The sequence below is a fragment of the Psammomys obesus genome, unplaced genomic scaffold (genome assembly GCF_907164565.1).
Source record: "Psammomys obesus unplaced genomic scaffold, mPsaObe1.curated_primary_1811, whole genome shotgun sequence".
Classification (NCBI taxonomy): domain Eukaryota; kingdom Metazoa; phylum Chordata; class Mammalia; order Rodentia; family Muridae; genus Psammomys; species Psammomys obesus.
The window spans coordinates 8,066,375-8,093,991 of NW_026586550.1; the positions used below are offsets into that span (position 1 = coordinate 8,066,375).

At 39.6% G+C, this 27,617-nt stretch overlaps 1 protein-coding gene across 3 annotated transcripts in view; it reads left to right on the top strand.

Moving 5' to 3' along the window:
* Window positions 1-27,617, top strand: part of Dgki (diacylglycerol kinase iota) — a 466,379-nt gene that overhangs the window by 344,013 nt on the left and 94,749 nt on the right. For 2 of the 3 annotated variants that reach the window (XM_055602146.1, XM_055602147.1), the window contains one exon: window positions 27,427-27,506. In XM_055602146.1, the coding sequence (XP_055458121.1) occupies window positions 27,427-27,506 (80 nt within the window). Of the gene's footprint in view, window positions 1-22,949; window positions 22,959-27,426; window positions 27,507-27,617 lie in introns of all 3 variants that reach the window. The other variant, XM_055602148.1, reaches the window with a different exon arrangement.

Below are 27,617 nucleotides of genomic sequence, written 5' to 3' on the forward strand. Positions count from 1 at the left end.
ACATGCAGTGTTTGTTTTCTTGAGCCTTGGTTACTTTATCAATTCAATATTTTCCAGATCTATCAATCCTCTTGCCAACTTTATGAATTTTTAATTCTAGAATGGTGGTCCTAAAGTTGCAAAATCACCACAGGCAGTGCCAACTTTACATACCACAATACATTTCCCAAAGACTGGTGTTTCATTGTTATTAACTAGCCTCTTAGAACTAGCTCTGTTCAATCTAGAGTATCACTTCTCCTGAATCTGGCATGTCTACCCTATGTCCTCTAGACTGTTACAGTTTCTTAGACCTAATCCCAAAGATTTCAATGAGACTGGCTTGAAGTCTGGAAGAATAACCTCTAATCTGGCTTCCTGTGTTGTTTTACTCAGTTTCATTAGAGTTATGAGAGACAGAAAGACAAAATGTAAGTGCCTTTCTTGGCCCATTATCTTTTCTTCTTTTTGGAAGGGGGATCGTGTGAGGGTCTCTGGTGGTCAGCCTAGACTTCTCCAGGTAGACATACTCGGAGGTGGCATGTCTGGGTCATATGGAAGTTATAGTTCAATTTGTTGAAGTATTTCCATATTTCAATAGTTTATGTTCTTACTAACAATTTTTAACTGCTGGCCCGTCATTTAGGATGCATCTGATAACTATGTGACATCACTGATGATAGTATCCATAGCTTGATTCAAGTTAATTTTCATTGCTTAACTTTGTGAGCAAATGGCTGAGGAAACAGCTTAGGCTAGAAGGACTGTTCTATTCATGGGTTCAGAGGGTCATTCTGTGGTGGGCTGGCCCTCTACCCTTATCCTTGTGCTGAGACAGCGTGTTATGTCAAAGAGAGGGAGCTGGGTCACAGCCTCTCATTTCATGGAAGCCAGAGATGGGTCCAGAGGCCTTTCATAGGCATCCCAGGAAGACTTCTTCAACCACAGCTATTCAGCTGTGAATACCTTGGATGACTAATCCCTACAGAGACAGAGCCTCATGATGCAGTTACCTGCTATAGCACTGCCAGCTGGGGGTCAAGCCTCAGCACAGTGACTTTTGTGGTGAGGGGCTTCATATCTGAACCATAGTATTTGATTTGGCGGCATTTGCCGCCACTACTATTGTTTTTTCATTAATTTTCACTGCTTTCTTGAAAATAAAATTTTTCTCCCATAATAAATCCTGATTACAGTTTCTGCTCTCTCTACTCCTCCCAGTTCCTGCCATCTCCCTTCCCATCTAGGTTTTCTCCCTTTCTCTCTCTCATTAGAAAACAAACAGGCTTCTAAGGAATAATAGTAAGATACAATATGAAAAATGAAAGATTAACACCCCAGAATTGAACAAAACAAATAGAAGGAAAAGAGCCTAAAAGAAGGCACAAGAAGTAGAGACACATTTGCACGCTCAGGAACCCCATGAATAAACACTAAACTGGATGCCATCACATACATGTAAGGAACCCAGTGCAGACTGGGGCAGGTGTTTGGCATGCTGCCCCAGTCTCTGTTCATCTGAGCTTTCATCGTGTTGATTGAGAGGGCCTTGTTTTCTTGGTGTCCTCTATCAACTCTGGCTCCTACAGTCTTTCTGCCGTCTCTTTCACAGGGTTCCCTGAGCCCTGAGGGGAGAGATTTGGTGGAGACATCACATTTAGAGCTGAGTGTTCCAAGGTTTCTTACTTTGTGAGTAATGTCTGGCTGCGGGTCTTTGTATTTGTTCCCATCTGCTGCAGGAGGAAGCTTCTCTGATGGTGGCTGAGCAAGGCACTGATCTATGAGTAGAGCAGAATGCCATTAGTCATTTTCTTGCCAATTTTATTTGTTTGTTTTATGTTAGAGTAGTAGGATTTAGTTTTACCTTAAGTCTTGGAGATATCTAGTCTCAGGTTCTTGGTTACTCAAACAGTATTGGGTTTGGGTTCTAGCTCATGACATAGGTCTTAAGTCAAATCAGATATAAGTCACTAAGTGTAAACCATATTTAAAAGGGGAGAAGAGAGACAGAAACAGTGATGTGTGTCTGTAATCCCAGCACTCAGAGAGGCAGAGGCAGGAGGATCTCTGTGAGTTCAAGCCCAGCCTAATCTACAAAGCAAGTCCAGGGCAGCCAAGGCTACACAGAGAAACCCTGTTTTGAAAAACCCAAAACCAACCAACCAACAAATAAATAAATAGTTTTTTTTTTTTTTTAAAGAAGAGAAAATGTATTCCTGGAGTGTTCATTGTTCCAACTCATCATGTTTGACTCTTGTTGAATTCAGTATGCAGAACTGACAGAGCGAGCCTGTCATCATGCGTCTATGCTTTCAACAGCTACATGCTTGCTGGGCATACCATATAGGCGATACCACACACCTTGCTTGGCATTGACAGAAGAGACCAGAGCATCTCACAGTACAGTATAAGCTATCCCATATTATAGCAGCTTTGTTGGTCAGAAGGCACATCCAGAGAGGTTCTGTGTTCTTGTGTCAAGGAACAGGGAATTGAACAGAAACACATGGTTGTAGCAGAAGCAGAGACAGTTTGCTACCAGGTGTGAAGCAGGCTGGAGCAGAGAGGAGTTTAACACCGCAGTGGCCTCACAAAGTGCTGGCTTTCCGGCTTAGTTTTGTAGCACTGGCTTTCCAATATATACTCTCTCAGTTATGAGTAGCTCTACATACGATTTCATGTATTTAACATTTCATTAGCATCTTAAATTTCCATCAAGGGTATACGATTTAATATTATAATGAGCATAAGTTATTCTGTGGAGTACCAGTGGCACCCAGCTGGCTGAGTCCCTCAGCTGAGGCATTTCCTTTTTTCCAAATAGTTTTTCCTGTTAATTTCATAAGGCTTCCTATAGGGCTTTCAAGACTTCACTCTCCGCTCTACCTTCTGTCTCAAAAGTATTTATATTGAGTTCTTTTTGTAAGCAAACATTGTTTGAAAAATGAATCAAAACAAAATAGAAATATTCTGGAATTTTTTTTCTGTCTGTTTTAAGGACTGGGTGAGATATGGAAACACTAAGTACCTGCTTTCCCATTGAGCATCATGTAAATAATGAATGGAAGAGATAAACTGTATTAGTACAAGAATTAGAAAAACAACTCTCACTTTAAGCCGTGTGATTATGACAATGACTGATCTTTAGGTTTCAGTTTCTCTATCAGATGAATAGGAGGTAATTGTTTCTTAAACAGACTATAATACAGTGAAGTCCAGGCTTGAAAGTTTTACTTCTGATTTTTTTTTGTATATTTTCAAAGCTCCATAGAATCAGAGTATTAACAAATTATATAAGTTTATTCTTTCTCAAATTTTTTTCTAAAATATTTTTTTTTCTGTCAACTGTGTTTTCTAACTTTAATTCCCCCCTCATTTAACAAGTTGACAATGGGGCTGTTCAGTAGAGATTAGCCCTCATGTGATGGAGGTAGTCATTTCAGGTTGAAATCTGTCAGGGATTTAAATGACTCAAGCTTGTCCGCTATGAGTCATCGTCCGTCCTTCCTTTCCCAAGTGTGTTTATTCCGGCCACAGCTGACACTTGTCCAGAGTTCTGTGCTCAGTTTCCTTTACTGCCTTTTCCTGTCTTAGACTGCAATTATATGTATCATTTAAGTTTAAAGTGATATATTAGTACATGCACTAGTAGTTTAAGGTACTACTATTGTGCTTTGAGCTAGGAAATATCTTTACATATCATGGAATTTAACTCTCCCATCTTCCCTTATGTCAGGTAGGATCCTGAACCTCATCACACATAGAAAACTACTGATGTGTAGAAACCTTAATGAAACTGTAGAGGAGATCGGCATTCTGAATACTCATTTAACTGCTGTGCTTTCTCTGTCTTTCATATAGCTCTTTTTTATTTTCTCATATAAAATGTATTCTATAGAATAAGTAAGATTTGAATGTTGTGTTCATGAAGCATTCCAAAGTCCTTTTTCACATTCAGCCGATGTTATCTTAATTTACTGTCCTCTGGTTTGCTGAAAGCAACCCGAGTTTTCTATCTTCAGCTCCAAATGAACCGTGCATTCATGCATTTAACTTACATTTATTGACTGATTTTCTTCCTTTCAGCACTATATCAAGCAATGATGGAGTTACTAAAAGTGCTCACCATTATAGAGGGAGAAGAAAAAGTATAGCTCAGCAGAATATACTATAAATGAAAGGAAAGCAGGGCAGTGATGGAGACCTCTGTTCCAGAAGGTGATCAGTTGCAATTCTCAGACTTTCTGAGGAGCTGGCATTTCAGCGGAGTACTAAAGGTAAAGAGGTAATATAGATTCCTGAGAGAATAGTATTCCCAGGTAGAAGCAACAAAAAGCAGAAAGGCTCAGTGGTGTATGTTTTTGGTATGTTTAATGAACAGCAAAATCTGCATGGTTGTAACCTGGTAGAGAGGGGTTGAGAGTGATTTTGGGTTTGTAGGAAAGGACTTGTGGTAGAACGGAAGAAGAAAGTGTCGCTATTGTTTGAAACATGGCTGACATCAGTTTCAAGATGGGACATAGGGAAACACACAAGAGAATTGATAGTGAAGGGGAGAAGTGTGAGGAATGGGGCATTCAATTAATATAGCTGAAGGGAATACTGGGAGTCTGGACATACTTTGAAAGCCGTGATGTAGGATGTAATAGACTGATTAGCTCTGCTACCAGTGAAGAATGGTTGAAAATTTCCTCTGAGGACTTGAGAAATGGAGAGTTACCTGCAAGCAGCAGCCAGTGAGCCAGAGACACAGCAGGAGGCCTATTCTTTACAGGTCAAGAGAAGAAAAACTTCTCATAAAGATGGTACCTATGAAAGAGTTCCTCTAGGAGGCTGAAGAAGATGCATGCCAATAACTGATAATTGGATTTAGGCAGAAGGTGGCTCTCAGTTACTTCAGGTATAGTTGTAAGCTGATAAAGGTGAAGGTGACAGGTACATTCACTTGTAAATAAATGTCAGCAAAGAAAGCACTCTAACCTTGATTGCTTTTTCCTTCCTCCCTCCCTCCATTTCTCTCTCCCTTCCTTTTTCCCTGTTTCTTCCTCCCTTCTTCCCCTCTTTCCTTCCTCTTCTTCCTTCTTCCTCCTTGCTGGGAGCTTAAAAAAATGGAGAATGAATGGAGCAATTTTCTCTTTGTAAACTAGTAGAGCAGGCAAGCATGTTGATGGAACCAACCACTTAGAAGAACAGAATACAAGAAAACAGGGCTAGCTGCTGGGGTAGTGCCTTTCAGTAAGGGATACGATGAAACTGCATGCAATAATGGTGTGGGGAGGGCTGGTGTAGGTCCTCCAGAGAGGAATGAAGACAGGTACATGTAGATTGTTAGATTCCATTCTAGGGATAAGTTCTGTTCTGGTTAATTTAATGTTTTTAATAAAATATAAAGTTAACCTGACAGGCACAATAAAGAAGAGACAGGAAAGTTTGAATGAGCATATGTGACAGTTGAGAAAAGCTGGAAGCAAATAAAATTGATACATACTACCTCTAGAAGTGGATGGTTGAATTAACTGGTCATTCAAAAGTACCTAGAGCCTTGTTCTATTAGCAGTTAGCACTGTTAAGTCTCAAACAAGACTGGTCCTAAACTGTTGCTAATGGTATTTGGTTCATCTTTCATTACTAATTAGAATGTAGTCTCTGGAAACAAGAGAAATGCTTGGTACATTCTCAAGCCCCATTCACATCAATGTGTTTCATTCCTACTGGGTTAACCTTGCTTAACATTCTCACAAGAGAATGGTTAACTTTTTCTCCTTAATACCACTGCAGTGTTTTACTTGTTGGCTTACCATGTGTTTTAGTTACTTTCATATTTCTGTGAGGAGACACTATGACCAGGACAATTAACAAAAGAAAGAATTTATTGGGGGATATGACTAAGACAACTTACAGAAGAAAGGGTTTATTAAGTTATTGCTTACAGTTTCAGAGGTTTAGAGTCTATGACTGTTATGGCAGGAAGCATGACAGCAGGCATGACTATTGCTCCTGGTTCTGGAGCAATAGTCTAGAGCTTACAACTTAAGGCAACAACCATGAGGCAGAGAGAGGACTAACTTTGAATGATGTGGGCCTTTGAAACTTCAAAGCCCACCTCCAGTGCCATACTTCCTCTAACAAGGTCATACCTTGTCCTTCCCAAACAATTCCACCAAATGGGGACTGAGCATTCAAACACATGATTCTCTGGGAGCCATTCTCATTCAAACATCCACACAAGATTGACAGCTATTATTGAATGTAAATGTCAGTGGTATTCGGGTTCTTTCGAAAGCTTTCTTCCAAGACTCTGATATGAAACTATTACTCTTTCATTTGTCATGTTACTCAGCAAGTTGTACAGTAGCCACTACAGCTTTGTAGCCAACCTGTTGAATAATAAGTAATAATGCACACAATAACTATTTGTTTTGTTCTTCCTACTTTATAGAGGCTGCTGCTTATATTGGCCAAATACATGACTACAGGGACATGATGCATTGTCTCTTATAGGGATACTTGCAGAGAAAGGATTTTAACAAACTATTTTATATTCATGCCCCCGTTGCAGTGCAATTTGTAACACATACCCTGCTTCTTTCTGAACACATTTGTGTACATACAGAAATGTGCTATTTAAGAGAGATGGGGGGATCGCCATTCTTGTTTATAGGTTGGGGTTCCCTGGGATATGCAGCCTGAGACTCAGTGTTGTGTACAAGAGGTCAACTGGGCTAATAGCATACTCCCAAGAGGAGGCCACAGATGTGGGCAGGGTCCACATACTGGGCAGAATAAGAAACTGAAATATCATGAGGTAGTGGAAGAGGCTTCCTACAGTGACCTTTGGATATGTGACAGCCTCAAGACTTGCCTCATAGGAAGCCAGGGTCACTGCATACTGAATGGGCCCCTGGATGGAGGGGACAAACCTTGAATAAAGAAATTTCCTTCCAGAGGGAGACTCAGACATGAGGCCTGGGAGTTATACCTGGAATGCCAGAGCTCTCGGGGGCTGATCTGAGTGGAACACATGGTGAAACTCTGTGCTAGCTGTCAGTATATACTTGAAATACTGTGTGAAGGAACAATCCATATAATGGAATCCTTGAATCTGTTCATCTCCTTTTATCAACTGGCCAAAGTAGATAGACCTGGAAATGATCTGTATCCTAGGGTTCAACTTACTTGAGGGCTAGTTCCCAAGGTTTTCTCTATGTTTTAGTTGTTTTAAATTAGACTTATTTATGGGTGGGTGAGTAGAGTTGGCATATGTGCCATGGAAAGCATGCGAAGGTCAGAGAATAACTTACAGGAATCACTTTCCTCCTTTCCTCATGGAGGCTCAAGGGATGGAACTTGTGCTTGAAGATGTATTTTTACCCACTATACCATCCCTTTGACTCACTCTGTGTGCTTTGATCTAACCTCTTTATCATCTAGGAAAATAAGAGTAAATGTTACTTTCTTAAGAATCCAAATTAGTAGAACATAAGTGACGTTGGATGTTCCTTTGGCATTAGCTGTTAAATTTCTAGCCATGATTTCTACTCTCACACTATAGCCAGAACTTGAGTGAGAGTTTGCTTCTCAACAAGATGGGTCTTTTTTCCATGTGCATCAAGTTTATTGGTAATGACATTGAACTGAACAGAGTCAGGGGTAGAAATGTGTGAGATCTTATGAAAATAAGCTTTTTGCAGATTGAGTCAGAACTACAAATTGGTGTGCCTGTTAAATGTGTCAAGCCCCAGTGGAGGAAGCACCCTCTCTTAGCATCTCATGGTGACAGCCATTCTCCTGAAGTCACCTAGGAGCAGAATGAGAGGCCTGTGTAGAGGTCAGCTGTCTGTCCTACAAATCAACACAGCTTCCTCTCTTTGCTTACAGAAAGAGGCTTAGGTCTTGTCACTAATTTTCTACAAGTGTCCCATCAGTTCAGAAATTAGGAACTACATTGACTAGGTCTCCAGCATCAATTTAGTGTTGACCTTTGCTATCTCCAAACAGGGTAATCGATGTCAGACCAGTGTGTCTGGGATAATCATTTTGGGCATTTGAGTTTTCGATACAGTTATGAATCATTGTTTTGGATACTTCATCTGGAGTCTCACATTTGTTTACCTGATTTTGGCCCTGGGGCTAATATTCTATGTCACAGTTAAGTATTTGTTGTCTCTCTCCCAAACATAGTGTCAGTAATGGTTATCTTGTAAATCTAAAAATTTTGCAAACACAAAATTTTTAATAGAGTGCTTAGGAAAAAAAACCCCAAATTACATTCTATTCTAGTGTTCATTGTCCAGATTATTATTGAACTTCACAGACAAAGCCTTCTTTTTTCAATCACATTTAACACTAGATGTCATACTTTCTTTTCTGATGCAATGGTAAAACACTCTAACAAGAACACCTAGGGAGAAAGGGTTTGTTTTAGCTCACAGGTCCTTGGTACAGTCCATCATTGTTAGGATGCACAGAACCAGGAAAATGAAGTCACACCCACACTCAAGAGCAGAGAGAATGAAGTGTTGTTTGCCTTCAGCTTGCTTTCTCCACTTTACACAATCATGAACCCATGCCTAATAAGTGGTACCACCCACAGTGAGCAGGTATCCCACTTCAGTTAAATTAATTGAGATAGTACCCCACCGGTATGACCATAGACCCTTTTGCTAGGTGATTTAAGATTCTGGCATCACCATCACAATGGATGTGAACTCCAAGAGATTACTGATCTTTCATTGAACTGTAATGTCATGATGATGGTAGGCACCCTCATTGAAAGAGGATCCAACAAGTCATTACAGAATGATGGCAGGCTTTCATATTCAGCTTGAAAGTGATGCTACTTTCTAACATTCTACCTGGACATTTGGTCTTTACTGTCTAAGAGAAGAAAGAGGCATTTGAGATTTATTGCTTGTTATTTCCTCTGAGTTACCATTCATGATATAGAATCCACATTCATCATAAACAGGAGAAAAACATAAAACAATGAAGTTCCCACAATTATGCTTCCATCTGAGTCTATTATCCTTGTCCAGGAGTGGAGAGTGAGAGATCTCCTTTGTTCCTGCGTTTTTACTTCTTTACATCTATTTTTCCCCCATAGATCTTGCACATTTCGCTGATGATTTGGAAGGAGGAAAGTGTCTCTCAGTGGCTAACTCCAGAGATGCTACAGTGGGGCTGTAGGTGGGAAGGTGTCCAGGGTGGTCCAGAACCTTCTTCCTCCTTCACCTCCTTCTGATCTTTGCTCTACAGCCATCAGAAAAAGTTTCCCATTTCTGTCTGTAACTCAGGAGCCCACTGCTGATGTTTTGGGTATTATCAGATTGCCTTATGTGTGGTCTTGTAATCCACCATCTTTGGTGTTGGTTATGCATTTCTCTCACGCCATTTACCCTCGATGTCTGTAGTGCCTTCCTGCACCTTCTTCAGCACAGCTGAAGATGGAATCTGCGAGTCCATGCTGCTGTTAGGCAAGTGTGTCACACGATGTGCTCCCATAACCAAATACGCAGTCTCTGAGTTACCTTCTCTTTCCCTTATCTCTCATTACACAAGTAATTGGTCATGGAGAAGTTCTCAGGTTTTAATTTCTCACTTATTTGTCTCTTTTTGTGTGTTTGGTTGTTCCCTCATCCCAGACATCACCCTGACTCATTTCACTCTTTGCAGTCACTAGTTCATCCTCAGTGCATCTAACGCATCATCTTGTTTTCCATAAAATTGTCTCTTGTATTAATGGCAATGATTTTTGCAAAATTTTGTCAAAGACAAAGATGGGGAAATTGTAAAGCCTTGGGTTAAGCTAGTAGAAAAAAATTTCAAGATTTTTGGTGGGAAGTGTGATAGCCCAACTATGTTTATTGGCTATTATTATTATTATTACCAGTAGTGGAAGTTCTGTACTACTAATAGACTGTGAGGTAAGGGCTCTCTCTTTCACAATGTTCATATCGCAGCAGTGTTTGTGAGGGTTTTGATCTCCTTTCCCCTTTTAAATTGCTAGGTTATAAAACTGGTAAGAAAGGTTTATATCTCAATGAGTCAGAGAAAGAAATTATTAATGTAAGTTTGCTTACATAAATGCTCTACAAAATCAGAGTTCAGGGGTTTATATTGAGGACACTATCTAAGTTCAGTCAAACTGGGATTATTAAGATTGTCATTGTCACTGTAGATCTGAAACCTTTATCTCCTGATACAAGCCTGCTGAAATCTATTCATCCTTGTTTGTTTGTTTCTGGTATTTATTTGTATATGTGTGCATGTATGTATGTATGTATGTGTATACATGTGTGTGAATGTATATGTATATGTGTTGTGTGTATGTGTATGTCCACAGCATGTGTTTGGAGATTAGAGGACAACTTTGAGAGTCAGTTCTCCTCTTTCACCATATTGGTCCTGGGGATCCAACTCAGACCATCAGGCTTATAGTGACAAACCTTTTCCTGCTGAACCGTCTTACCAGCCCTGTTTGGTTGTTTTCTGAGGCACATTCTTGCTATGCAGAGCAGGCTTGCCTAAAACTTAACTATGTAGCCCAAGCTGGTCTTGTGCTCATGCTGGTCCTCATACTTCAGTCTCCCGCTTTTTTAAGAATAAAGTTTTGCCTTCTTAGTTTAAAATAGTGTGCTGGATAGTTTTGTGTCAACTTGACACAAGTTAAAGTCATCCAAGGGCAGAAAACTATAATTAAGAAAATGCCTCCAATAAGATTTGGCTGTAGGCAAGCCTGTAGGGCATTTTCTTAAGTAGTGACTGATGGGGAAGGGCCCAGCCCTTGGCTGGTAGTCTTTGGTTCTATAAGAGAGCAGGCTGAGCAGTCCATGGAGAGCAAGCCAGTAAGCAGCACTCATCCATGGCCTCTGCAATAACTCCTGCCTCCAGATTTCTGTGCTGTTTGAGTTCCTGTCCTGACTTTCTTCAGTGATGAACAGCAATAAGAAAGTATAAGCCAAATAAACCCTTTTCTCCCTAACATGGCCATGGTGTTTCATCACAGCAGTAATAACTCAAACTAAGACAAATAGTGAGGTCTCTGAACTCATCTCTCACTCCAGTTTTTCCATGCATGCTGACCTTCTAATTCCTGACTGTGAGCTCCTTCCCAGGACTTGTTTTTTTTTTTTTCTCATGATATAAGAGATGACCAAGGACTAAAACAATTTCCTTTGCCTGAAATTCTTCTTCACCTTATTGAAATTCTCACTTTTGTCACTAGAGGAAACATTACTTGTGAAAGTCTGTCTGGTCCTAGGTAATATGTAGCTTCTCAGAATCCTAAACACACTTTAATATTTTTCCATTGGAAAAAATTCCCATCATAAAACTGTTTTATGTACACACCTCTTCCATGAAGTTCACTAACTCCTTTCAGGTATTGTACCTTATTCAGAACTAAATGCTGAACTCTTGGCATATGTCATAGTTGCCTCTGAGGTCAGAAAGTACTTTAAACTTGTTTTCTGAAGTGATTCACTGATTTATCCCAGTCCCTTGTATATAGAATGTGTTTGCCAAATTAAAAGAAAAGGGAATCCAGAAATTTCTACTAAAAATTACAGATGCCAAAAGAATTTATGGCGATTTAAAAATGCAGGTTTTATGTTCCCAAAGATACCCTCTCAGGTAGAGTGCTATTGTGATAAAAAGCAGAACTAGATTTGTGGAGAACCAATTAGCTTCCAGAAAACATACTTTAGAAATCTTACCCCCTAACAAAGTCGAGTGAAACTACAGAGCTTGCTTTTATTTTGTGCCCGACATTTTAAATTAACTATAGACAGGACCTGCTTTAGCTAAACTAGAAAATTCAGTTTTTAATCATAAGAAGCAGACGTTGTGAAATCTTTCACAGACCCCAGACATAGCAGGGCAAGGCAAGGCATACTGTTCAGAGGGTGCCTGGTTCCCTTTTGTATGCTAATCTGCTTGTTAGTGGTCCTTGCTAGTTCCAGGTGAGCAATGGGCTGCTAATGATGTCAGGTTGTAGTAAAAAGTACCCGAGGCTCCTGGTTGGGAAAAAATGAAATACTGCCAATTTACTTGGTTTCGTTATTATTAGATGTCAAGTAAGAATTCAGTCCCTGGAAACCTTGGCACATTTCAAGCTAATGAGACAAGGGGGAAAGATTCCTTGTGTCTCCTACTATCCTCTCATAGGGTTTCTTCCTAAGAGAAGAAACCTTCCTTCATCCCTGTCCCTCTTTCTTGGTTTCCATTTTCAGTTCTTAATTCCTACCAACCTTTGACTTTTTGAGAGTTAAAGCTAAGAGGGGAACACACATTTATCAATCAGTTCTCTGTTATTAGTGAAGTACCCGCCCACAGCAAACTCAGCATTTCTCGTTTAAAAAGTTAGGAGATGTTTTTTAAAGCAAAGTTAAGTTTATACAAAATTTAAGTGGACAGTAGAGAGCTTTTCTATAACACTTTCTTCATACGCACTCCTCCCTAGCCCCACCCCCCATTACTGACACCTACTTGTGTGGTACCTCAGGAAGCAATCTTGTGCACCATGTATTTCTGTGACTGGACCATGGCATGAGTCCACTACCATACTGTCACACACAGTAGGTCCGTTACTCTAAAAGTACGCTTAGCTGCTTATCTTTACCATGGTTATCTTTCTTTTCTTCCACATATGTCTACCACTGGACTCTCTACCCTCACCCCCTTACCCCATGTAATGTTTCTATAATGTTTTGTTAATTTATTCTTTGATCATTTTATACAGGTATATATAATCTATTCTGGTCACACTCATCTCTTACCTTCCCTTATTCTCTACTCATTTCACCGACCCCATTTCTTTAACAGAGACCCCCCCCCATGCTCATGCATTTTTGTTTTGATTTTTGTTTTTACTTTGTTACCTACTGGGCTTAAGTGGGGCCACCCACATGGGCATAAATGTAGAGACATTTGTTGGAGAATTGTAATCCAGCAGTGACTACTTCACTGATTTCCTCTCTGCCAGCATCCCTTAACAGCACCAGCTCTTTGGAGGGCTTGGCTAGGCCCCATCAGCACTGTCCACATCTGTGACAGAATGGTTTGGGGTTCATTCTTGACTTTATAAAGCAATCATAGCTACTGTGAGTTCATGAGTGCCACAGGTAGATTGTGCCTATAATACAATATTTCATAGCCCTCTTCCCCATTATTACCTATCTCTTTTGTCTCCATAATTTTACTGGTTATAAAATATTATGTAGATTGGACCATACAGAGGGCAGTCTTTCAGATTCATGTCTGTCACTTAGAAGCATGTATTTAAAATTTTAACATAGCTTTTATTTCTGGATAGCTCATTTCTGTTTATTGCTTGGTATTCCATTGTATGGACATATAGCTTTGGTTTATCTATTCCTACTGAAGAACATCATGGTTGAATCCACATTTCAGAAATTATTTTGAAAAGGTTGCTATAAACATTCATATGCAGATTTTTGTGTGGACAGAATTTGTAGCTCAGTTTATTACAAAGAAATTATGTTACAGTGCATGTTAAGACTGTACTTAACTTTGTATGATAAAACATTTGAAATATGGTAAACTCCTCAAGGTTGGGAGGGGCCTCATGATCCTCATCCCCACTCATGGAATGTTGGTGAACCCAGTCTTGTGTAGGTAGTCACAGCTGCTATGTGTTCATGATTGCAAGGTCATGTCATATCCGAAGGATAAGCACTCCTCTGCAACCTCAGACTCTTGCAGTCTTTCCAGCTCCTCTTCCTTGATGCCCTGTGGTCCTCAGCAGGGATGATTTAGATGCTGCCTTTAGTGCTGAGCACACAGTGGTAACTTGTTCTCAGCACTTTGACCAGTTAATGAGTTCTTCAGCAACTGATGCCCAGTCCATCAACTAATGAATGAATTGATAATAAGTTCATATATGCAGTGACATTCTATTCAGCACTAAAAAAAAATCATGAGATTTTTCAAGAAAACAGATAAAACTGGAAAATATATCATAACGAGGTAACCAAGGATCAGAACGACAAACACTGTACATTGTCTTTCTTATGCAGATCCTAGCTTCAAATTTGTAAGTTTACCATGTCTAAGTTGAAGTGAATATCTTTAGAGGTCTAGAAGCAAGAAAAAGGAGCCATTTTAAGATGGCTTTCTTCTTATTGTTGAATTTTAAGGAATGTGTGCATTGAGGGTTCTGTGTGCTTTACAGAGACTTGTTCTCAGTCCACGCCTTCCCTTTTCATCCTCTTAACAGTGTCTACATGGGGCCATTTTCATATTGATGGTATTATATATTTTCTTTCATGTACCATGATTTGATACTGTGTCTGGAGTATCATTACCACTTCAAGCTCAAGTAACCTTTCTTCTGTGTTAATTTCTAAGGGACAGTTGTTTTTCTTTGTTATTGTTGGATATTAGTTGTTTAAAAAAAGATAGGGAATACTTGACATAAACCCTGATGTTTGCCAGTAAGTATAAAATTAATCCTTAATGAAATATCAGGTTTTACAGAATGTCTGCATGGTGTTCATAGAAAGCACCTTGACTTTATGTTCAGTGTTTGTGTTTTGACAGTTTACTCTGTTGTTCAATGTTCCCTAATTTATGACCTTTTACCTCTGTGATTCTATTTATTAATTTCTTTGGAAACTGATGTCCTAGATTCACTTCCTTGTGCCCTGGTAAAATAACCCTGATGAAAGCAACTTAGGAGAGAAAGGGTTTTATTTATTTATTTATTTAGTTAGTTAGTTAGTTAGTTACTTTAGGTTACAATCCCAAGTTACAGTCCCTCACTGTGGGAAAGTCACAGTAGCAGAAACTTCAGACAGTCACGTCACATGCACAGTCAGGGCAGAGAGAGAGTGAGTGCATGAATGCTTTCATTCACTTTCATTTTTCTCTGAAACAGTCCAGGACCCAGCCTAATGTAATGTGCTTTTAGGCCAGGTCTTCCTACCTCAGTTATCATACTCAGGACAGTGCCCACAGACATACCCACAAGCCAGCCTAATCTAGACAGTGTGTCATTGAGACTCTCTTCCCATATGATTCTAGATCGTTGTCAATTTGGTAATTAAAATCACCCATCACTGTGACAAGATTTTTAAAAGCCTGAGCTAGGCCTTTGCCTGTAGTTTCTGAGAACCTTTTCCCCAAGAAGTGACATGTTTTTTTTCCAGGATCCCTCGAAAGGTAGTTGTTTGTTCTTTGGATAAATAAATGGCCCCATTTAGCTGCAATTTTGTTTTAACAGGCGGTATACCGTAATAGCAAAAGTGTCAGATAATTAAATCCTGGGTTGTTTTCCCCAAAGCATGCTAATACCTTTATTTCCACACTGATACCTTGTTGAACATATCACAGTACATTGCAGAGAACGAATTAACAGCTGTGAGTTTCTTCCATTTTATTAATCCCATTATCAGTTTCACATAGACTGGATGTTAGAGACAGCTTTGCTTTGTTTTGCTCCGGAGGGCCATTGCCTAGATCACAGAGCTGCCAGCTGCTGTTCCCTTCTGTCTTTGTAGATTTGGTGCATTCTTTTCTTTAGCTTAGATGTTGTGTTTTAGAAACTTTGGTGTAACTCTTTATCTGTTCTCAAAGGTCTCATATGTGGTCTGCTGAAATTTGCTTTGAGTGTTTATCAGTGACCCGTACACATTGATAACAGAATTAGGAGAAAAGCATGGCGACTCTCCTAAGTGTGAGAGGAGAATGTAGGACGGATTTGCTAGTGCTTTGCAGGCACTGCTTAATCTTCCCAGTGATGTGGAGGTGGGCATTGTGATCTCATCCGTTACACTGAGCTATCATGCTGCGCAGGAGAATGAAGGGCAAGCTAAGCTCACCGGGTCTACAGTCATTACATTTTTTTCTTAATGTAGTTATTTGCCAATGATATTTTAGAATCAAAACGGATGTGGAACCCATTACTGCACAGCTATCAAATAGATAATGGTTATAAACAAATGTTTAGTAAATGTTTATTCAAAACAATCTCAGAGAAACACTTTGAATAGCTTCCCTCTCTGAAGTATTGTACTTTTCACATCTCAGAGGAGAGTATGGGATTTGTTTCCTGTTTAGAGTATGTTAATAATCAACTTTTCAGTTCCATGTTAAAAATTAAAATGTAAGCATTTTATAGCAAACCAACTCTTATGATTGTCCATCACAAATTTGATTAAAGTCCACTGTACTCTTATTAAATCTATGTTCTTTAAAATTATTAGCAACTGCTCGCAATATACAGTTGCATTTCTCTGTAACATTAACCCCATTCTCTTAAGGCCCATGAACACTGAATTCCAGTTAGGGTTATCTAGTTATGGCAAGCTTCGTCCATGGTCTATAAATCACCTTGACACTGACCTGTCAGAAATCGGGTAGAATTTTCCAGATGTAGAAAGGGACTCCACATGTGCCAAGTGTATTCATGCATACTTTACCCACAGCTTCTGCATTCCCTGGTCCTGCTCTTCGGGATACCCTTGGAATTGTTGCACTTTGTCCTGAATATTCACAGTTTTCCCTGTGAAGCTTGCTGGACAACAGACCCAGCCTCTCCTTGGCCACTCTCATTTTTGCCTTCATTCTTCTGAGCTTAGTATTGAGTGTTAATGACAGCCTGCTTTACAAATCATGCTGAGCTCTCAGCTCTTTATTGCATGCTGATACTTTTATTTCTATACTTATTGGACATATGGGTTCAGGAAGGCCACTAGGAGAAAAAGGCATATGCTGCTGGCACTGCTTTGCTCTGTTTGGTAGGTGTAACATTTAGGGCGTGTCACCTAGCCCTTCTGATAGTGATGCTGTACACTTCTCGGCATTTAGCAAAGATTAAAGAACAAAACAAATGGATTTTTTTTCACATTAGTTTAAGTTATTTTTCCCTTTTGCCTCTTTTTTGTCATCTCTTTCTTTACTTTGCTCTTTCTCCTCCATCCTCTCTGTATTTCCTGTCCCTCCACCTTCTAGCATAGGATTGTTTCTATCAACATCTTATTAATTCAGTTTTGTCCTATCCACCTTGAGGTTCATGTAAACTGTATCATGTCATGTTGTAGACCAACGTGCTTATAACATGACTCCAGAAAATGTAGCTTTAACACAGCACAAGTTAGGTCTGCTCCCTATGCATGTTCAGAGAAAGCCTGTTCTGGCCTGGTTGGCCCTGCTAAAGGTGGAGAGTTCTTTACTTGTATAGGACAATAAATAACCTCAGCTACCTGGCTTCTCTTACTAGCAGAGTTTTTCTTTTACCTGGTAGGCCTGAGCTCGTAGCACTGTGCCTGGGGTAGAGGGTGAAGTTAGCTTAGCCACACCCAGGGACTCACAAATCTCACATGAGCAAGAAGCTTAGGTTCCCAATCATTGTGAATTCTCATGGGCTGTCTCAGAGTCCAGCATGTCCCCAAGTTATAGCAGAACAAAAATAGATTCGGTAATCCCGGGAAAGGGCAGCATATCGGCAAGGTCTTTTGCATCCCTTCAACCAAATAGTTGATTGACTTGACAAATTTATTTCACTGGTTTTTGCATCATATCTCTTAAAACTTCAAACACCTTTTATTGTAATTTTTAGCAACTTTGTTTTTCACTAGTTGGAGCAATTCAATCCTTCAGGCAGGTGTTGGGGCTACTTCTATTCCCTGGTCCTGTTTGGTCTTTGTGGTGCGATATGTATTTTAGAAATCATACTTGACATGTTTGATTTTAGTGCCTGGAGACTTTAAAAGTTTCTTGTTTATAAAAGAGTATTCTTGTAGATTAGTTGCTGCAAGATTTGAATTTACTGAAGATATCTAGTGCTAATAAATTCACAATTTGGCATAAATTTGAATAATGCATTCAAGTAGTCCTAACTGCAAGAATAGAAGAAAAAAATTAATTAGTTTGACCCGTTGGCATTTTATTTCAAACATAAAATCCAGCGCATATACAGGTGAAATGAGCAGTGTATTTCTCAGGTCACTAATTTAATCACTTTCCAGATTGTGAGAGATTTAAACAAATGGCAACATGGAAAGGGGTAATGGGGTTGGGGTGAAGCCTGAGAGGGGCCAAAGCAGGACTCACTTGATTACAGAGGAGAGGAGGGGAGGAGGAGAGGGGAGGGGACAGGAGGGGAGGGGAGGAGAAGAGAAGGAAGAGGAGAGGAGAGGAGAGAGGAGGGGGAGGGGAGGGAGGAGAAGGGAGAGGAGAGGGGAGGGGAGATGTTCTTTTGCTGCCTCCTGGCACTCCAAAGATTAGATGATGCTCATCACACTGATAAAAATGGATCTTATTTAGTCAACTGATACAGTGTCCATCTCTTCTGGGTACTCTCACAGCCAGAGAAGTGCATAAGTACTTATATGGGCATTTCTTGCCTCACTCTAACTTGCATACAAAATGCACCATAATGCTATATATGTAAAATGGAGAGGTTTCAAGATTAAACTGAAGTAGAAATGCATCTCTCACATCATGTTTTGTTTTTGTTTTTGATCTCTTTTGTTTTGTTTTTAAGCAGAACATGTACCTTTTCCTGCTCCCCCCCCCCCTTTTAATCAGGATAACTACCCTTTGGTTTTTGTAATGTTATCCTCTTGATACATACAACCTTAAATCAGATAATGTCTGGGTCAGCAAAGCGAATCCTCTTCGTAGGGAAAAAAATAACAATGCAATGGATTTTAGAAGTCTTCCAGGATTGCTGCAAAGCATCTCTGGCTACATTCTGGCTTCAGCTTCCAAAAGGGTATGCAGTGTCCATTCTGAGAGGATTGAGGGGAAACCATGATAAAATGTTCTAGTATTTGGCAGGTCCTAAGGTTGCATCTACTATTAAATGGAAGTGCTGCTCAAAGTAGTAAGTCTTTGCAATTTTTCTGATTTATTATGATTTAACTCTTGTTCTCAGGAGTGAGTTAAGAAAAAAACATATCTGGGGATAATAGTGTTGTTATTATATGTGTATATTTATACACATGCACATGTACACAGACACACGTACACACACACTTGCACGCATAGCTGGTATAGGCTTTCCTGAATTCCATCTTTGGTTTGAAAAGTGGCTTTATAAGGAATATGACAGTTTTGTGATGATCATTTTGTGCACACCAGTCTCTCAGATCACGTACTCCAATTATTTTGAAAGTCAACACATCTCTTGTCCTGGGATCTTGCATCTGACACTTGGAGAGTCCCTTTGCTTATATTCTCTGACTTTTGATTTCTCATGCATTTTTTCCCTCTATTACAAAAAAAAATCTCATGCATTTTTTTCCCTGTTACAAAACTCAACTTTTATTGGGGTAAATAACCCAATAGCTTCTCACTAAAGGGTACTTGTTCTTTGTTCAATTACTGGACTCCTTTAATAGTTTAGATTATGTATAAAAGACTTACAGGTTTGTCCAACTTATGTCCTGTTCATGCAGCCAAGGACAATCATAAATGCAGCCCAATACTAAATCACACATTTCCTTTAAAATGATGAGGTTTCTTTCTTGGTGATGTTCTCTGAGCCATAGAGGGGATGTTATGCATGTCCTGTTTGGGCTGGTCTCTGAGCCATCACTTTTTCTCATCACCTTAGCTAGCCGTGAGTCTCTGCATTCTCTTCTGCTAACAGCAAAGAGAAGCTTCTTTGCTCATGACTAAGACTAATGTTTGTCTATAGGTATAAACATAAGTCCTCAGTGCTCTTAAATTTCAAAATGGTGTATATTAATCTTATTCCTGTGCGGCATACCTTTTCCATCTTTCCAACTTGGCAATCAATGTTTCATTGCTCCCTTGTCTTCTTCTGTGCTTGAGGGCTTCAGACACCGGCATTGGAATTCCTGATTTTCTCCTTTCCAGCCTGTTTTTCTTTTCCTTTTTTTTTTTTTTTTAAATTTTGCCTCATTTTTTATCTCAACTTTTTTTTTCTGAGTATGATTTCTTTTTTCTTATTTATTTATTTTCTAATTACAATTTATTCACTTTGTATCCTAGCTCTAGTCCCCTTCCTTGTTCCCTCCCTATCCCACCCTCCCTCCATCTTCTCCTCCCATGCCCCTCTCCCAGTCCAATAGGGGAGGTCCTCCTCTCCTTCCATCTGACCCTAGCCTATCAGGTCTCATCAGGACTGAATGCATTGGCTTCTTCTGTGGTATGGTAAGGCTGCTTCCCCCTCTGGGGGAGGTGATCAAAGAACCAGCCACTGAGTTCATGTCAGAGATAGCCCCTGTTCCCCTTACTAGGTAATCCACTTGGATATTGAGCTCCATGGGCTACAGTTGTGCAGGGGTTCTAGATTATCTCCATGAATGATCCTTGGTTGGAGTATCAGTCTCTGAAAAGACCGCTGTGCCCAGACTTTTTGGTTCTATTGGTCTCCTTGTGGAGCTCCTGTCCCCTTTAGGTCTTTCTATCTCCCTGCACTCTGTCCAAAGTTTGGCTATGAGTCTCACATCTGTTTTGATACCCTGCTGGGTGGACTCTTTGAGGGCCCTCTGTGGTAGGCTCCTGTCCTGTTCCTGGTTTTCTCCCCCTTCTGATGTCTATTTTGTTTGCCTTTCTCTTCTGACAGTTCGAATGAGCTTTGAATTTATTCTATCACATTTTAATTTTCAAAGTTCCTTGTATGTCTGGTTGTTTTCTGTGTGAGGCCTGTCTCTTCAGGCCTTCCTTATCTTCTAAACATCATCAATATACTTTGATTTTACAGATGGATTCATTTTCTCAAAGCTCCACAATTAAATTAAAGATAATATGTTAAAAACTTTTTCTTTCTTACAGTTTCCATTTTATGTCATTCTTTATTTAATTCTCTGCCTTTTGTGTTAGATGGATATCCCAGTTTTCTGATCATTTTCTGCATTTCTGCTCAGTGTTAAACATGAGAGACAAGGCTGGAGAGATGGCTCAGTGGCTAAGAATACTTATCTCTCTTCCAAAGGACCTGGGTTTGGGTGCCAGTACAAACTTTGGGCAGCCTGCAACTTCTCTGCAAGCCCTCACATTCATGTGTACATACGCACACAGAGACCCACAGTTGTATAAATAATTAAAATTAAAAATAAATAAATCTTCTTTTGGGGGGGTTGAAAACCTTCTATTTCAGAGAGGCAGAGAAAGTACCCAGCTGAGCTTCATACTCAGCTGTTGTCCCAGAAGAAAAAAAGCCCTTTCTCCTTTTCCATAGTGTCTTAAATACCCTTCAACTCAATGTCCTCCCTTTCTGTGTTTTCCTATGTTCATTTTCTGTCAACTGGTTGCTGTCTCAATGCTGTCAACCTATGGTTGACTTTATTTAGCTCTTGTTTTTAGAAAGAAAACTAAATAAATCTTTTTAAAAAATTTAAGCAGCATCTGTACAGCTAAGAGTGTTGAGATTCTCAGTAAATATTTTTGACCCCAAACTTCTTTATGTGAACTAGGCAAACTAATCCTTGAGAATTCCAACTCAGTGTTTCCTTTCATTCGAGGAGAGCCCCACCTTTAGCATACTCTGCTGTAGCCCTTTCCAGTTAAGCCCTGCTTCCTGGGATTACCTCAGTCCTGAGGTAAGGGCTCTGTTATTGCTTTTCTTCAATATGCTTTAGGTTCTCACAGTTCTTAACCCAGTAGCCATAAGCCTGGATGTTTATAGGCCTCTTCTTCTGCTCCAGTTTTTAAGGGACAATACATAGTGGATGCAACCAAGCCCTGTGACAGGGGATTGTGGGAATTGGCATGAGCTTTGGAAAATCCCGAGATGTGTTCTGGATTACCCACATGTGCTGGGCCTCCATGTTCTGGATGGAGCCTGTGTGAAAGAAAGAGAAGTGGTCTGGCTGTGGCTCACCATCACTGTATTTTATCTCAATACTCCTTGGATTACAAGAATTCTGATTCTGACACCTCCTTCAAGTATGAGTAAAGGTCTATTTGTAAAGTAGGAAAGTGTTAGCTACTCCTCCAAATTTGGAGCTTTATGTTAAAACTATGCCAGTGATGACATATGAAATTCAAGTCTTGCCTTGGACCTTAGATAAGCCTGCCAACATGTTAACACATTGCCCCATGGGTTTGTCAGATTTCAAAGGCGTCTTACTCATGCCAAGATGGTAGAGTCCTTGATGACGGATTTTGGCACCCCCAGGAGAGAATGAAGTTCTAGGTCACTGTACTCTGCTAATTGCTAGTTATCCCTAATTTTCTGGATAAAAACTGTTCTTAATATGAAAGGGCAACAGGGACCTGGTTATCTAATCCACAGTGCTCCAATTTTAGCTGCTGTCTTCTCAGTTACTGACATTTCTGATGGTGCTTATAGCAAGTCCATGGAGGATTCTGTAGTGTACACTGTGGTGCTTTGGGCTTTTCCCCCTCTCTCTTTCTTTCTCCTCCTTTTCTAGCCCCTCCACTCCTATCTCCTCTCATTTGCCCTTTTTTGGAGAGAATTTTCAACTACTTGGAGTTAGAGAGTTTTATATTTTCTGGTGTTCACACTGTATTTTCATTATGGTGGAACCCTTTAAGGTATCTTGATAATCAGAGAATTTTTTTAAAATATTATGCTGAAATTTGGAGGCCCAAAACATTTGTATGAATTTCTTTGATTTCAAATAGCTTAAGATAAAACCAATGCCAAGCATGAAAACTTTCAATGCTCTGGAGGCATGTTTTGTTATTCCTATGCACTGTTTACCTCTCACGTAAGTTTTCCTCTCTCATGCAGGAGGCAGCAGATTTGTTTCTCGGTTCTCTACTGTGCCTTTAGCTTTCTTTGGAATTTTTTAAAAATTTATTAGGAGATTTAACTTACCTTATAAAAACTAATGGAAGATGAAAGACAACTAGATCAAAATAAGAATTAAACCCAGTGGATACAGTTCAGTGTATGGAAATGTACAAAAAAGATTAAAAATTACTTTCATCAGAAAACTTTCTAACAAATAAATTGAAGTAGCTTATCAACATTTTATTTAGAATCTAAAAATCATGATTGTTTCCATTAGCATTCAACCGTTTATGCAAAATCTTCAATGCCTCACTGCGTGCGTTCAGCTAGAATTACTGTCTAACTTTACTTCTAGGTTCATTGTCTTCCTTTGAGTGGTGCTGCAGGACATACTGTGGGATTCCATCCTGCTCATCTCTGTGCAATGTCGGTCTCCACCTCCTACTTCGTTTAGGGATGGACTGATAGACCCCGGCTTGGGTCATTAATCTTTGGTCCACTTCTTGCTTCTGTTTTCTCCTTGATAAAAACAATGTTTTACTATAGTTCAGTAATGTTTTTGATGAGAGAGAAGTGTGCCAGATCTGTCCTTTTCTTTAAGAGGTCAGCTTTATTTTTTTCTTTTTGCTTAGTTAGAAATTGTAACTTCCAATGAATATACCCCCTATTATGTAGGACAGCGTTGGCTGGCTCATATTGACGTCCAAGTCTCTAAGTTGATTAGAAGATGAGTCATCGAGGCAGTTGCAGGGACACCAAAGCTCAGGCCATGAATGTGCTTTCCACTATTCTTAATTGAAATGCAGGAAAGTTTGGTGTGAAGCGTGGTTATCAGTAATGCAAAAGGAAGGTGTTGGTTTCCCACAGATTTCTGCTTTCTTTTGAATCAAGGTTGACTCTGACATTTTTGCAGTGCAGTTACTTGTTCCAATTAGCAGAAAGAGTGGAACTGACTTTTTGTTTATTTGTTTTTGTTTTTCGGTTTCTCTGTGTAATAGCCCTGGCTATCCTGAACTCTGGACTAACTTTATAGGCCAGGCAGGCCTCAAACTCAGGAAGATCTGCCTATCTTTGCCTCCCAAGTGCTAGGATTAAAGGCATGTGACACCATACTCAGCTGTGGAAATTAACTAAACAAGAATATAATTATGGATGGGTTAGTGAGATGGCTCACAGATTAAAGAGCACTTACTGCTCTTCCAGAGGCCCTGAGTTCCATTCCCAACAACCACATGGTGGCTCACAACCACGAGATGCGGTGTCTTCTTTTGACCTGCTAGCACACATGCAGGCAGAATACTGTATACATAATAAATAAATAAATCTTTAAAAAAGAATTTAATCATGGAACTTCTAACACTAGTTTGACACTTTATAATGACACTATTTTCTAATGGAAGATGTCTAAAAGGTGGTGAAGGAGAGCCAACATTGATAGTTTAGTGTTGCCATAAACAAACAAACAAACAAACAAACAAACAAACAAATGGTTTCTAAGGTTTATTGTTAAATAGCCTATAATTGTTTGGGCGGTATTATCTAACTCACTATTATAATCAATAAAAGACACAGACACCTGATAGATTGTAGAATAGCCTTATGTCACCTGGGGAATTGCAGATTTTACCTCCCAAGCCCCCATCCCACACCATTTGCTCTAATAATTTCTGTTTGGGCTATTTCATATCCATAATCTCAAAATACTAGCTAATGGTCTTCATTGGGCTGTTTTCCACCATTCAGACTGATCTGGCATGTGCTGCTCTCCATGCTAACCCATCATGGCTCTCTGCTTCAAGGCTTCCTCTTCCAGTACCTCTCTCCTTCTTCCCATGATCCTCCTGTCCTCAAGCCCATGAACTCTGGCCACACACTTACATACTCTGCCCTCCCCAGGTATATAGGCATTTATTCAGTCGATCAGGGAGGCAAGGTTACATAGCAATAGTTGGGGTTCATGAGTGTCTACTCGTAAGGGACAGCAGAAAGACTTCAGGGAGCAACATAGTTAACAACCAAACACAGAGCATCAGACCACGCTTTAGTGTGCCAACTCGATTTTAAATATAGTGTGAGATTTCGTCTTCACAAAATTCTGCAAATACCTTTTCTAAACACAGTAGCTTTCAAGCCTAGTCTGAAAGGGACTGAGTAATTTCACTGCAAGAACAAAGAGCTAAGCTGAACAGTTGTCAAGTCCAGAGCTGGGGGAATAGAGGCATGAAGGGCTGTGCGCCCTTCCTGCTGCACACTGTACCTTCTCAAAGCGCACTTGACTGTTGATTGCAAACATGCAATGAAGTGGTGAGAGGTCACCTTTCTTTTTCTCGAATAACTAAGCATTATTTAGTCAAATACAGTTATTTGTACTCACCTATTTTAGGAGTAGACAAAAGCTGTCAATTATACAGGTAGTGTATAATCTTTGAAAAACAGCTTTTCTAGCTACTGCTGGTAGATTCTCAACCATAAATATTTATTATCTAATTGTAGTTTAAAATGCCTGCGATTAGGTATATTGACTAGTTTATATTCAGACAAGTGTAACTCCAGGTATTAATAACTGAAGAAAATAAGAGGTGTTGGAAAGATTATTCTTAATTTCTATGAAGTTTATCTCCAAATTTAAGAAAATATGTATTGATCAAATTTTATTTCTGCACAGTTGCACATTTGAAATTAAGAAAAAGTATTTGGCAAGATTTCCACATAAACTTTCTGAATTTCTGAATTATAGCTATATTTAGTTTCCATAACTTTTGACTTATTTCTGTATCCAGCGAAAAATTTTCGCTTTTCTCACGATCTTCGACTATTAAAACATTATTTAGTTCTTAGCTTGGTGGCTCACAATAGTTGGGTTATCTGATAGTATAGCTGAGGGCAATTCACATATTTATTGTTTGTTTGCTTCCTGGTTTTAAGATTGTAGTTCACAGTGTTCTGGAACTCACTGTGTAGCCTGGGCTAGGCTGTAACTTGTGATTCTTCTTCCTCAGCCTCTGCTTTGCCTACAGCATACCATGCCTGGCCGGTCTCCTTAATGAGTAAAGAGGTATTTTTATCTCGTCAGTAAAATCGAAAAGGTACTTCCATCCCGTTCCCTTCAACAATGCCTGGGTGCCACTCTAACACTTCTTACTGTTTATTTTTATTGTCAAAAAGAAGGAAATTGTAGTCTTCTGAGGTTATTCTTCCAAACATGGCACCGGGAGGCTGCTTCACCTTCTGCTTATTGACTCGTTCACTTAGCTTCTTGAAGAAAAACCAGTGATGATTCAGAGCCCCACACGTGTTCTTTACTTCTCTGCTTCAACTTTTGTCTACCCCATAAAGATGACGTGTGCCTTAAAGGTACACTTTTTTCTTTTGTGTTTGAATGAGCGCTAACTCATCTTCTTTCTTTTACACACACTTTTCACCACTTACCATTTCTCTACCATGTGCTGGGGAGGGGACAGTAGAAGGCCTGATCCTTTTTGTGATTGGGTTCACACTCACTCCCAGACTCCAGTAGTTCAGCTAGGTCATGGATGCTCCAAAGACTGATGTATGCAGGACTTGAGGAATCTGCAAGAAAAAACTAGTACTGATGTGTTCTTCCTAGTGGAAATCGGTCCAGGGACTAGTGTTGGGTAAGGAGCTGCTTGCTTTTCTTGGGACTATCCATGCTTTTCTAGATAAAAGATAAAAGGGGCTTCACGTGCTTCAGAGAATAGCCTCAGTGTAAATTATGTATCCCACTTTGTAATTTTATCGGTTCATAGTGAAGCTTTAAAACTAACTTTAATCCACGAAAGACTTAATATAGTAAGCACCACGATCATATAGTTGCTTGCTTGTTTCTTCCTGATGGATTTGATTTTGACATTTTTGTGTTAAATCATGGATCTAACATTGTAACTGTATTTTAAAATAAGAAGTGCATATTTTTTTGTTTTGGGAAGGGGGAGTATTTTTTAAAAATATTTTAGAAATATCAATGTTTATATCCAAAGTAGGAAGGTCTGCTCACTAAAGCCAGTGTGACATCTTTATTTACCTAAATTGATGTGTAACTTGGCTTCTCCCTAATGCTACCCAAGGCCTTGACGTTAACCACAATTAATGCTGGACCTCTCTAAAATCACTTGGATTACCTTGAAGAATCCTTTCTTCCTATGTCCTCCTGCATATGCCCTCCTGCATTCCCTCTCTCATCTCCCTCCTTCAGTTTTAGCTGTTTAATTTTGCTGTTACTCTTCAGGCAGCAACACTATTCAAATAGCTTTCATTTTAGAAATAGCAAGTTATTGCAAATGTGCCAAAAGATGAGGCTTGTGTATTCAAGAGGGAAAAGGGCGAGTGTCCAGAATTCTGAATGATTAATGACTTCCTCAGGCTGTGGCTTCATGCTGTCCACGGCAAATGTAGGTATCTATTATCAGCTGGCAGTGAGCGGCTATCCAGTTCTACAGTCCCATTGTTACTGTGATATTAGCTAGTATATTTCATATCAGGGCCACTGAGGTAACAGCCAGGTGGCAAGGACAACATGAGTCAAACAAGGTAAATATATGACACCTGCTGGGAAGACAAAGGTGCGGCCGCCAAGGAGTTTTATAGAGAGTCACTTAGTTCTTTTCCCAGCTGTATCCACATTTCCACACACCTATAATATTCTTTTTTTTTTTCTGACCCGTGAGAAACACATTTAAGTCGGTCTAAAGACCATGCGTGTTTTTTTAGACTTTTCTTCTTTCTTCCATCCTCAGCCATCCCACTGGGTATTCTAGTTGTTCGTGGAGACTGTGATTTGGAGACTTGCCGTATGTACATAGACCGCCTACAGGAGGTGAGTTGATTTATCTTATTTTATATTCTCCTCAGATTTTCCTTTAAATAAATAACAGATAGATGATAGATAGATAGATAGATAGATAGATAGATAGATAGATAGATAGAT